The sequence below is a fragment of the Phragmites australis genome, chromosome 6 (genome assembly GCF_958298935.1).
Source record: "Phragmites australis chromosome 6, lpPhrAust1.1, whole genome shotgun sequence".
In the NCBI taxonomy this organism is placed as follows: Eukaryota; Viridiplantae; Streptophyta; class Magnoliopsida; order Poales; family Poaceae; genus Phragmites; species Phragmites australis.
The window spans coordinates 260,290-273,580 of NC_084926.1; the positions used below are offsets into that span (position 1 = coordinate 260,290).

At 44.2% G+C, this 13,291-nt stretch overlaps 2 protein-coding genes across 2 annotated transcripts; both read left to right on the forward strand.

Annotated features, from left to right (window-relative positions):
* Nucleotides 1-967: 967 nt before the first annotated feature.
* On the forward strand, nucleotides 968-6,859 carry LOC133920844 (probable cytosolic oligopeptidase A). The gene is made up of 17 exons (XM_062365415.1): nucleotides 968-1,332; nucleotides 1,425-1,592; nucleotides 1,682-1,805; nucleotides 1,961-2,037; nucleotides 2,588-2,731; nucleotides 2,810-3,040; nucleotides 3,126-3,216; nucleotides 4,095-4,216; nucleotides 4,467-4,574; nucleotides 4,645-4,890; nucleotides 5,078-5,223; nucleotides 5,306-5,423; nucleotides 5,661-5,820; nucleotides 5,902-5,933; nucleotides 6,044-6,109; nucleotides 6,364-6,435; nucleotides 6,640-6,859. The coding sequence occupies exons 1-17, from the start codon at nucleotides 997-999 to the stop codon at nucleotides 6,718-6,720; spliced, it is 2,322 nt and encodes a 773-aa protein (XP_062221399.1). The 5' UTR covers nucleotides 968-996; the 3' UTR covers nucleotides 6,721-6,859.
* A 2,910-nt stretch (nucleotides 6,860-9,769) lies between these two features.
* On the forward strand, nucleotides 9,770-12,344 carry LOC133920845 (protein BRICK1-like). Its single transcript, XM_062365416.1, has 2 exons — nucleotides 9,770-9,902; nucleotides 12,223-12,344. The coding sequence occupies exons 1-2, from the start codon at nucleotides 9,773-9,775 to the stop codon at nucleotides 12,342-12,344; spliced, it is 252 nt and encodes an 83-aa protein (XP_062221400.1). The 5' UTR covers nucleotides 9,770-9,772.
* Nucleotides 12,345-13,291: the final 947 nt, after the last annotated feature.

A 13,291-nucleotide genomic window follows, 5' to 3' on the forward strand; every position in this document is an offset into this window, starting at 1 on the left:
CGAGTGTGGCTGTCCACGCATCACCCATTCAAGCGCCCACGACGTCGCCTTCTCCTTCCTCCTCCAGCGTGACGACTGGCGAGGGCCACTTGCCTCTCTCGCACATCCCTCTGTGCTTGCTGTCCCCTCACGCGCGCTGTCTATCTCCCCTCTCCGCTCTCTCACGCGTGCCACCCATACCGTATGGCACCATGATTTTCTCGCACACGCACGTGCGTGGCCAACACAGTGCGCCCATGCTACGAGAAAAATGGTGGGCACCATCTCGCCATCTCACCGCCACGCTGCTACCATTGACCGTGTGACGCAAGCAATTGCACCACCTCCCTGTAGCTCCATTCCCCTCTATAAATAGCGTAACCCCGGTCCATCTCCTTCCCCCTTTTTCCCATTTCACTATTGCCGCCGCCATTGCACGCTACCATAGCTCACCGTCATCGATCAACCGTCCACATGCTGCCTACGAGCTTGAGGAGGACGCTGTCGTCCCTGTGTCGCCGTCCGTTCACCAGAAGCCTGACGGGAGCCCGCCTGTGCTGGTAGCCGAGACACCCCGCAACCACCACTCTGTCGCATCACCGGTCGCCGTCCATCTTCTCGCCATTTCCGAGCTCGGTGAGCTTCCTGCCCCCTTGCATAACCCCTATAGATAGCATGCCATCGTCCTCGTGCTAACCACCCTCTTAGAAGGTAGTGAGGGGTGAGCATACGGAGTTGGCTTGGCACGGGTTCTAACCGCCCTCTAAAAAAGCGGTAAGAGGAGTGTAGGGCCCGACCGCCTCTTGAGAAGGTAGTAAGAGGTACTCGTGCTACTGTTGCATACTAAACGCCCTTGGAAGGTTTATAAGATTCTATTTATACAGATCTTTCCCTGATGAGTCTATTTATTTAAATATTAATGTTAGAAAATGTAAAAAAAAACTCGAACAGAGAAGTCGGATATTTGCAGGGGCGGCCCATTGTAGGGGAAGAAGCCCATTGCAGGGAAAGAGGAAGATGGGCCCACGACCACGTAAGCGTACCCAAGCCCTCGCCGCCGCCGCCGCCGCCATGCTTCTCCTCTCCTCCGCCCTCTTCACCGCTCGCCTCCCACTCGCCATCTCCGCTCGCCTCCCAAACCCTACCACCCGACTCCTCTTCGCCGCCCTCCCCTCATCCTTCCCTCTCCGCGCCTTCTGCACGAGGGCGCGCCCCTTCCCGGCCACCTGCTCAGCCTACTCCTCCATGGCCGACGACAACCCGCTCCTCCTCGCCGACTTCGACTTCCCGCCCTTCGACCGCGTAGAGCCCTGCCACGTCCGACCCGGCATTCGCGACCTCCTCACCCGACTCGTAAGCCCATCCATCAATACATCCATGCCTCATTACTCACTCTGTCTGCGACTGGATCTGATGGGGGCATTTGGTGCTCGAGTTAATCGCAGGAGGGAGAGCTGGAGGAGCTTGAGAAGGGCGTCGACCCGACGTGGGGGAAGCTGGTCGAGCCGCTTGAGCGCATCTCAGACAAGCTCGAGGTCATCTGGGGGATGGTCGACCACCTCAAAGCCGTCAAGGACTCCGCAGACCTCCGCGCCGCCATCGAGGAAGTCCAGGTCGCTCTCTCAACCACCGCCATCACGACTTAGTTACTTACTGCACTAAGGCGATCACCACCTCATCGGATTTCTCTTTCTTTTCACAGCCTGACAAAGTCAAGTTTCAACTAAGGCTGGGGCAGAGCAAGCCTATCTATGAATGTTTCAAGGCCATCAGGAATTCTTCGGATTGGGAAAGCCTCAGTGATGCTCGCAAGCGTATAGTAGAAGGTAACCTTTCTCTACATGTCGCACTGAGACACTAGTTCTCGTGATGTAATATTGCTACTTCTCATTACTTTCACTGATCCCATGGCAATTGATATAAGGTTATTACTTGTGCCTCCTTTCCTAATACTGATAGCACTTCTTCTTTCCGTCATCAGCTCAAATAAAGGAAGCTGTTCTCAGTGGAGTTGCACTTGAGGATGAACAGAGGGAGAAATTTAATCAAATCGAACAAGTAAGCTCGGATTTTATCAAATATAACTTGCATATTGATCATATCATCCAACAAGTTGCTTCGTCTTTGACTGTAAAAATTTGCATGGTAGCTTATCTCAGAGAGCAATTGATTTATATATTTTTGCACTGAGGTAAGCATAGGCTCTGCCATGAGCTGTTTCACCAGATGGACGTATCAAAGTATTCTCAGTCTGCCTTGGTAAATAAGTTTATAACATAGGCTCTTTTTCATGTTGTTTATGGTGTTGCACAATCATTTATGCTTCACTGTTCATGAAGCACATTATATCGAGTATAACGAGAGCAATGCAGTTCTTTGGACTGAATTGTGCTTCTGTAGAACAAATGTACAAACCTAGTATCATATTGACATTGATAAATATTATAGCTTATGAACACTTTTGGGCAACTTCTGTTCGTTGAACCTGATTGAATATTTGCATGTTGTTGATACTTTACTGACTGCCATACAGTGGCACAGTGCTGCTTCATGATTATTTTCATTTCGTGTATTTATGTCAGTTAATGGAGTGCTAATTTCATTTCAGGAGCTTGAAAAGTTAACACAAAAGTTTAGCGAAAATGTGCTGGATGCAACAAAGAAATTTGAGAAATTAATTACTGATAAGAAAGAAATTGAGGGGTTACCTGCTACAGCCCTTGGTTTAGCAGCACAAACTGCTGTGTCAAAGGTATGAACAAGAAACACTATATAAACCTCAGAAGCTATTTCCTTCTTTAGTTCTTACGCTGGCAAGCAACATTTCTAGGGTCATGAAAATGCTACAGCTGAAAATGGACCTTGGGTCATCACGTTGGACGCACCAAGCTATATTCCTGTTATGCAACATGCTCGGAACAGAGCTCTCCGTGAAGAAGTTTATCGTGCATATCTAAGCCGTGCCTCTAGTGGTGAACTTGATAACACCAATATCATTAGTCAAATTCTGAAGTTAAGGCTAGAGAAGGCTAAACTTCTTGGCTACAAGAACTATGCTGAGGTGCCTGTGCTCTTCCATTTTCCCACCACACTAAAAGAAGCGCAAATTATAATCGTGTTTTAACTAATTGATGGTAATCATGAAGGTAAGCATGGCCCAGAAAATGGCAACTGTTGAACGGGTAGAGGAGCTTCTCGAGAAGTTGCGTGCTGCTTCCTGGGATCATGCTGTTAAAGGTACAACAAGATAAATAATTTTTTTTGGTTCTTTTGAGCACAGTGAGAAGGCCGTTTACTTTCTTGCATGTCCTCTTTGCATCACTTTCATCAAGGTGTGTACTTTGTATCAAGTTGTTCTCCTTGACGTTCTTTTCAACAGATCAAACATATCCAGTTTTTAGTCAGGGTTCCAGAGCTTGGCCTATTCTATTACAATTTTCTTTAGTTAGTAGCACTCAAGGATACAAGATATTTGGATTACTTGTATTTTGATTATGTTAGATGTTGTGTTCCTTATTTTTCATATTCTTTAATCTCTGAGAGCCCCAACAGAAAAGGTGCACCTATCTGCTAGCATGATATTTCTTGTCAGCAGATATTTTCTCATATGTTGTTGTTGACGCTTTTGTTGGACGGTCCTATGCGCACCGTCGGAAGGAGCTCTTGGTGCATCAAAGTGGCTAGGAGCGGCCAAGAAGGAAAGGGGCAGGAGGAGATGTCGTTTGTTAGTAAATAAATTAGTTAGTATCCTTTCGGTTAGTTAGTTTCCTTGTGGTTAAAGATTTGTTAACTCTTTCCTTATCACGTGTGAGGGCTGGTCTATAAAGGCAGTAGATTGTCATTAGGTTGGATGAAGCAATGAATAAACTCCTCCCTAAGTTTGGTTAGCCAGAGTCTCTGCCATGGCTGCGGAAGAACCGCCGTCCGGTGAAGAGAGCGGCAAGTCGCTGTTGCCCCTACGCTACCCTCTCCGATCTCACCCTTTCGCTCATGCCGCCCTCGTTTCCCCTTTGAAGACCCCAGTGCGGTCACACCGTATCATATATGGAGACCAAGGAGTAGGCTGACATCTTTTTTTGCCATGCTTACTGCTGATTTATCATTTATGTATCCAGATATGGAAGACTTAGAAATCTTTGCGAAAGATTCTGGTTCTCCGGAAGCTAATGATTTGACTCACTGGGACCTTACCTTCTGGAGCGAACGACTGAGGGAGTCTAAATATGATATCAATGAGGTTTGTTCTTCACTTTTAAGTATCTCAATATTTTCTGCTGCAATATCCTAAGTTTGTTTACTCTGCTCAAAGTACCTTTTTAATGACATTCCTTTGTGTTCCATTTTGGTTTTCATTCCTCTGGACATAAACTACAAATACTTATCCAATAGACATCTGCTAAAATGCCATTAAATGTTCTCTCCTGGAACAAAAGTACTGCACACGGTAATGGTGGACCATTGAGCTGATTTGAGCACTGCCCTTGCAGGAAGAACTGCGTCCTTATTTTGCGCTACCCAAGGTTATGGATGGCCTCTTCACTCTTGCAAATAAGCTTTTTGGGGTGACCGTTGAACCTGCAGATGGACTGGCTCCTGTAAGTACCTGTTCACTTTTCTTCACAAAATACCTGTTTTGCAAATATTGACAATTGATGACCTTGTCAGGTTTGGCACAGTGATGTGAAATTTTATTGTGTCAAAGACTCTTCCAATAGCCCTGTTGCTTATTTTTACTTCGATCCATATTCAAGACCATCTGAAAAACGTGGAGGGGCTTGGATGAATGTGGTCTTTTCTCGCAGTCGCGTGCTTGCACGCAATGGTTTGCCTGTTAGGCTGCCTGTTGCCCATATGGTGTGTAATCAGACGCCACCAGTTGGTGATAAGCCCAGCCTTATGACCTTCCGTGAGGTAAGTTATGCCACACGATAATTGCTAACTATTCTGGGTGTAATCTCCTTACAAATTAGCATTCAGTTATCTGTATGTTAAAAGGTGATGATATTTGTATTCTTTGAAATGTGAATGAGGATCAAGAAAAAGTAGCAGCTGTCCTGATTTTGATAGTAAAGAATTCCATTGTACATGTCTTCTGCAGGTTGAAACCGTGTTTCATGAATTTGGTCACGCCCTTCAGCATATGCTTACTAAACAAGATGAAGGCTTTGTTGCTGGTATTCGTGGAGTTGAATGGGATGCTGTAGAGTTACCCTCCCAGTTCATGGAAAACTGGTGCTATCACAAGTATGATCTGTCCATCTCATTTGATTTCAGCTTGAATCTCTAGCATTGTAGTAATAATTAATCTGCTGCATTGCTGTAATAGGGATACCCTTTTAAGCATTGCAAAGCATTATGAAACCGGTGAAACTCTTCCAGAGGAAATTTATGCGAAGCTTGTTGCTGCAAAGAACTTCCGTGCTGGCACTTTCAGCCTGCGCCAGGTGCATTAACTTGTTCTTGCTTTTGGTGTCATTATATTCTACTCATTGCTGTAGACTTTGTCTTGCTATTTGTTTGTTTTCTCCTTGCGGAATTAATTCATGGTCAATTGTTGGTATGCCCTGCTTGTTGCATCCTGTGAATGGTGTAACAATATGCTTCCTTTTCTGCTTATATGTTGTTATAAGGGGACTAATCCATGCCATTCCTTCTTATGTTGTTTAACTTTTCCTCTGCAGATACGTTTTGCCAGTGTCGATATGGAGCTGCATACAACTTATGATCCTAATGGCTCGCTGTCCATATATGATGTTGACCGAAGAGTTGCAGAACGGACACAAGTTCTTGCTCCTCTTCTGGAGGATAGGTTCTTGTGCAGCTTTAGCCATATATTTGCAGGTTTGCAGTGCTGTCCATCGTATTAATTCGTTCAGGTCATCTCAGATTTCACTTCTCATTTCATTTATTGATGATCTGCAGGTGGCTATGCTGCTGGATACTACAGTTACAAGGTAAAATATTATTGTTATTTTGAATACATTTCTGTCCTGACGGTATGTTCCTTGAATGTGCCTTGAGGATATGCTAAAGCTAGTAACTTCTTCTCATGACCTCCTTACAGTGGGCTGAAGTATTGTCAGCTGATGCATTCTCAGCTTTTGAAGATGCTGGTTTGGATAATGAGAAGGTACATTTTTCACCGAGGAAACACACCAGTTTGTGACCAAACGTTTAATCAGTTGTCATTTATGTTAAGTTAGTCTATTCACGTACTGCTCCCATGATTTTAATGGTTTTCATTGCTGAATGTGCAACGTATAGAAGAGTAAATTAGGATTGATTCAATATATCAAGAGGCGGAATCAATATTTCGTTCATCCACTTTGCCCGTTGCAATAATATAATCACATATTATGCACCGATGAATTCCTGTTTTTGTAGGCAATCGAGGAAACAGGCAGACGATTCAGAGACACAGTTCTTGCACTTGGAGGTGGAAAGTCTCCACTTGAGGTAACATCTTGTGATCTCACGTGCTACTTTCGTAGTATGTTTTCTCATCAAGGGATTTTCTTGATTCATCATGTTGTAAGCTGTATGAATAGACTGGTGCTCTATTTATAAAGTGTGCATGTAGTAGCCATATTATTTCTACAATTTCTTTTTGGGTTTCTTTAAGTTGCTGGAAGACAAACTAAGGCTCGTAAGTGACTGCAGGTCTTTGTTTCTTTCCGAGGACGGGAGCCTTCACCTGAACCACTTCTTAGGCACAACGGTTTACTTCCTGTTGCGGCTTAGTGTTCACTCATCATGTTCAGTTGCTATACCACCATCCAAGACTTGGGCACTCAGCCCAATAGTACTGCAACGTTATATTTGCGGTTGCAACATTAACCGTTTTAAGTGATAAGATCAGTAATTGCAATTTGTATTTTCATTACAGCAGGTTACATTGATTTGGCCAACTCTGGGCAGCCAAAAGCTGTTGGTAGCATAGCATCGTAGCATGTTCCAAAAAGGAAAATATTTCTCTTTGATAAACAGAACATTTCGCTGGTGCCGTAGTCCAAAAATATCTGAAACTGAAACAAAGTTAGCATGGCCAGAATAAAATATGAACGCGAAACAGAATACTGCTGCTACGAGAGACGCGTGCATTTTGCAATAGCAAAGCTCTCAGACCCTGTGGAGTTACACAGACAAAAATATTCCAAACAAGCAGAGAAAAAGAAAAGGGACCTACAAACTTTCGAATGGCCTTATCGTCTTTCTTGAACTTGTCATTCTCCCCTTGACGTCATGGAATATCTGCTGCATACCATAGAAGATAGAATACCGCATGCTTCATTGTTGCCTGCTCCATCCTGCTCATCAACGAATGATTTGAGTGCAGGTACGGCAGCTCTTTTTCTTCTGTCCTCCCAACAGCTTTCCTTCTTCTCCAATCACCTTCGTATGCTTTCACCTTGCCCGCTGGACTCCAACTCAATGCGTCGAGCAAAGAGCTCGAGGTAACAGTCGTGGCCCAACAGCCTGAGCTGCCCGTAGAGGCCTCTGACGGACGCGAGCGATCTCCGGCGATTTTTTTTTTATTTACATATTTCTATCTTTCAATATTTTCAAATTTATATGACCGTTTCAAAAATTTACAATAATAGACTACCATCACCTGTTCATCGGACGAGATTAAAGTCTCGCTCCATAAACATGCGACATCTTGTTGACCCCGCCTATAAGTAATAAAAAATCTAATGGATGCCCTCTTGTGGGACGGCCTAGTATGCAACATGGCCGTGTAAAAATACAAAGAGATCAAGGGCTGGCTCGATCTCAATAAAATTATTACATATATGAGCAAAGACGCTCATCATGATGATGGAATTGGGATTGAGGTGTAGGGGGCATATATCGTAGAAGGAGATAACGATCATGAACAATTCCAAAAAGGATGGTACAAGGCTGGCCAAAAAGAAAGAGGCAAAAACCACAATTTCCCCTTTGCCCGGGCGGTACCCCGAAGAAAGTCGGCGAGGGAGCAGATGGTTCTCATACATTTGCTTCAGCTTCGCTGCAGTAGACTTGGACTTGGGAAAATCTAGCTCTTAACTGGTGTGCAACACCACTGCGGGCGGCAGGGTGGCTGCGAGAACACGAGTGGAGATGGAGATGATGGGCTCTGAACGCAAGGACTTAGAGTCTGTGGGGGATGGCGAAAGGATTCGTATACAAACTTTGGCTTTCCAATTTATAGGGCCAGCATGATATCCCAACCGTCGCACGGAGCTCAGCTGTCTCAAAATTCAAAAGGCCACGCTTTGGGGGCCGAATTTCCCTCAAGTCCGACGGAAATCTTACACACACACACACACACACACACACACACACACACACACACACACACACACACACACACACACACACACACACACACACACACACACACACACACACACACACACACACACACACACACACACACACACACACACACACACACACACACACACACACACACACACACACACACACATATATATATATATATATATCCCACGATGTCTCTCTCTGGTAGTTTAAAACCTCCCTTGAGGATGCGGTTTTATGGGCACGCCACAAAAGTGAATTGTGTTGATGGCCACTCCCAGGGTGAACCTGTGTTGATCTGGGCTCAGATGGTATGACCAGGTCCACCTGCAATCACGCGACGAACCGCTCAGACTACCACATCCTTGAGAAAGCTTAGGGGCTACTGTCGGTGTATAGAATAGAGGATCCCTGTTCCGAGGGCCCACACCAGCCAATACCAGTTGTCAGAAGATTTTTTCAGACCAGGGTCCCACCGTGCAACCAATCTACGCCTTTACAAACAGGATACTTACCACATAAGGGAACCCGTGATCAACGAAGGTTAGTCGCAGGACAGATACTCACCAAACCAGTTTATTCTTATTAAATGCTTTCTACTCAAGTATTTTTCTTCCCTATGCATTCCTCCCTAACGGACAGGTTGTGGCCGACATAGAGGTATCATGCATCGTCTTGTAGCATTAAACGTTACAGGATGGGCTCGCAGACATGTCAGACTGCTTCACAAGTATGCGTGCAAGACTGGTGATGTGACAAGATAGACCGACTGACCGGAATGAGGTAAGCGTGGTGGTGATAAGCGGATGTGATGAGCTCGATGGCTTCATCAGAGCAAAAAGTGTCACTTGCGCTGCCCATTTTAATAATCTAAGGATGTAAGGTTTAGCGAGGTATGGGTTAACACAAAAGAGTTCATTTGTAAGTTCTCATTCTCCTTTTTATATATAAAGAGGAGAATGGGTCTAGCTCACGAGATATAGACTCATATATAACCAGTTCATAAACTTTGATAATAAAATATAAAGAACGTAGGACTTTTATCTGTCGGGAGGCATGAAACTGGATAACCCCGTGTTCTTGAGTTCATCACAAACACACGTACGTCACAAAGTTTCATTCAAGCACCAATCAACTGATATACATCAGAATCATCATCAGAGACTAACCCTCGTAGTATTATTGCAATTTTTTAAAATAAACTTGTATTTTTATAAATATTAAAAAATAAAAATAAAAAATAAAAAAATCATCTCTGGTGACAAAACTAGCGGAGCGAGGAGTGTTTGTGATTTCACTTTTTACCCGACCGGGCCCACCATGGTTTGTGATTTCAGATGGGCTTCCCGAGGGGCCAGGCTTTGTTTGGTTAGTTGGAGAGCTGACGACGACGACGAGACGAGAGGAGAGGAGAGGAGAGAGAGGTGGGGGATCGGAGGAGGGAGGAAGCTGCCGCAGTCGCTCGCAGCAAGGGGAGGTGCTTGGAATGGGTCGCGCCGGTGGGATGGGGAATCCTGTGAACGTGGGGACCGCGGTGCAGGTGGATTGGGAGAACCGCAAGTTCATCTCCAACATCTCCCTCAACGTCCGCCGCCTCTTCGACTTCCTCAGATTCGGTGAGTACTCAGGGCACTGTTTCGTATACCTCTTTTAACCTTTTGATATATGGTGAAAGTAATTTTATAGTTAAAATTATTTTATTTATGAAATTATTTGATATGCTAGTTGTGAAAGTGATTTCTAAGAAAAAATTGTGTTAAAATTAAGGAGAATTAATTAGGAATTAGCTAGATTTTTCGGTTCTCATCTCGTAGTATAAAATGTGATAGTGATTCACTCAGATTCTGCCACGAAATCGATTCACCGGCAAAGTGTTTGGTAGCGCTCCCATCGATTCTGGTGCAGACACGTCCTACCTCATCCATATGCTGAGAGATCATCTACCAGAGCGCTACCAAACGGCCCCTCACTTGTTCGCCTTGCTTCCTTCTACTGGTACTGGGGGACGTGACCGTCGCATCCTCTGGTGGATCTGTTTCATTTCATCCCCTCCTTCCTTGCCGGTGTTCTACTGCATCTTGCTCCTTCCTCCTCGCCTCGGAGGGGGTACATTGTCGGCCGCCGATTACACACCACGGAATAGTATTCCAAAGAGCTCAGATCACAATATGATAGGTAGCCCTGTCCTCGGGGAACAACACGCCAATGAAATTGCCGCTGATTCTATGATAACACTCTCTTACTAACATGCCAACAGCTCTATACTCTGTAGTACCTTGCATTCCACACTCCTATTCACAATTGAAAACGAACACTAGCCCAGACCTTTCACGAGCCCATTGTTGCTTCACAGCATTCTGCATTTTCCCAATTAGGTCCAGTTCTGGCATGAGTTCCCCATAACTTGGGGTAGCTAAATACCGCCAGGGAAGATAACGGTTGGCGGTTACTGGATGTTCCAGTAGCTTTCTTGTCCTTCCTCTAAGTTGAGACCTTCTTTTGGAAATAGTTGAAGTCCGAGTGTTACTCACACACCCACGTCCGAAATAACAATAATAATACAGAATACGACTCTGAGTCCGAGTCGGATTCCAACAGCTATGTTTATGTCCAAGTAACATTTCCCACGTCCAAAAGCCAAATCGGAACCTGAATTCAAGTTGTATTTCAACAACCGTATCTGTCTCCAAGTAACCAATTTGTCAGTTGCCCATGCATGACCAGCAAGGTTGGTAAGATCACCGCAGAGAGACAAGGCTATAAAATGACTCATTTAAGCAGATCGCAAGTGGATGAAGAGGTCATTTTGCTTTTGGTACTCTAAGATCATCTCTAGCAGCTACCTCAAATTTTCATCCTAAAAATACTATTACAGCATCCTCTATCACTATTACAGCGTCTCTTATTTTTTTTCATCTCCAGCAGCTACCCCATTTCCTATCTTCTACTCCTCTTTTTCTCTCTCTGGACCCGTCTGTCAGCCTCTGTGAACAGTGTTGCTACAGTACCTGACGCGTTTTCCTGCATCCGGGTCCACTGGCAGTCCCTGGGAGCAGTATTGCTACAGTGATCGCGCTGCTGCCGTAGCCCGCAAAAATACAGGCCTCTGCTCTCCCTCCGCAACACTGTAGCGTCACTGTAGCACTGGAGTGTATTTTCCAGTGCTACAGTACTTTGCGGGGTACTGTACCACTGGACACTACCTTTGCTGGAGTTGGTCTAAGCTTTTTAGGGTACAAATTGCAATAAACTTATTGAATACCTGTCAGTTGAGCTTCCATTGTCAACAAATGCTTTGTGATTTACTGTTGGCCAAGTAAAAACTACATTTATGTTGTTAGATCTACCTTCCAAAATCCTCAGTCTTGTTGTCATTTACTCATTTTGGGATGGGAAAAACGATGGTTGGGGAGTAGTTGACAACCTCTGCAGGACTAACCCTTTTTGCTTATCCATACGACTATAGAATCATTGTTGTAGAGCGTGTTAACAAACCTGTACGTGGTCCTCAGTAAACTGATGTGCCCATGCCGGAATATATGCCGGTAGTAGCCAGTAGGTATCCGGCATTGGTAACTGACATACCCTTCAGCTGTAGGTACGGAAAATGGATGCCTGCTGAAACAAGTTTTTTTTTTTTTTAGTTTAAACATGAACCCAAAGTAGTCCGAGACGACTTCATGTTGAAGCTTTTCTTCATTCAAGTCAAACAACCACTCTTATGAGCTACATGACATGCGCTGGCTGAGTTAATATCCTACCATTGCTAGTCCAGAATTCCGCATTCTATGTTAAGTATGAATGGACTGTTTGTCTGGATCTCTATCTTGGACTCTGTTTGCGAAGCAGTGCCATGTATGCTTATTTGTTTTCAAGACATCCTCCACTTTGCCGAGTAACCTTTTCGTATTTGCATCATTGCATGCATTCGTGCAGAGGCTACGACGAAGAGCAAACTAGCGTCTTTGAACGAGAAGCTTGATATCCTAGAGCGGAAGCTGGAGGTGTTTGAAGTCCAAGTGAGCAGCGCGGCCACTAATCCTTCTCTCTTCAACTAGAGACTGCACATAAGGAATTGGAGCACAACACCTGTGTGTTGCCTGCGGAGTATCAAAGTTCGTCCTAAAAAAAAAGTCAAAGCTTTCCAGAGTTGTGGTGTGTATCTGTGTAGTCGCATGTAGAGCACTGCTAATATCATCATGTTTGTACAACATAAATCTTATACGTGTGCTTTGAACACGACGACAAGTTGAAGTTTGTGTGGAGGTAATTAACCAATGGTTTGCTGGTACTGATGTTGTCTGTCTATTCTATTTACTAGCAACCAAAATCGAGTGAGCTGATGGTGCTTCTTTCTGGAGACTCCTAGTCCAACTGATGATGCTTTTGCTGGTTGACTCCAACTGCACTGTTGCTTCCTTCCTTCCTTTGTAAAGTTTGGCACGAAATCTGTTTTGGTTTATATGTAAGCTTGGTCCATAGATGAAAAGTGAATTGGTGTAGGAAACATGCCCTTAGGTTGATTGCCTAAATTATATAAGGGCATATATGTGATTTTGGTGATTAATGACAACATAGTCAATAAGACTAACATGTTTGTCAAGTATATGCTTTAGTAGATCTCATGGATGCAACAAAAGAAAAGTCACCGAAGCCGGAACAAAGAAAGGAATGAATTGGACTTGTTCCATGAATTTTGATATGATCAAATGGGTTGGATTTATGTATAATTTTGTAGAGTTCTTCACAAGCTTTTAATAGAGCCTAAGATCATCAAAATCGGAGTTCGGAGCGAAAAGTTATGCCCAAAATACAAAACGCAGTTGTGCTGAAATTTGCCTCACCGGATTATCCGGTGCTCACAATGAATTTTGATGTGATCAAATGGGATGGATTTTTATATAATCTTATAGATCTATTCACAAGCTTTCAATAGAGCCCAAGATCATCAAAATCGGAGTTCGGAGCGAAAAGTTATGCCCAAAATACAGTTGTGCTGAAATTT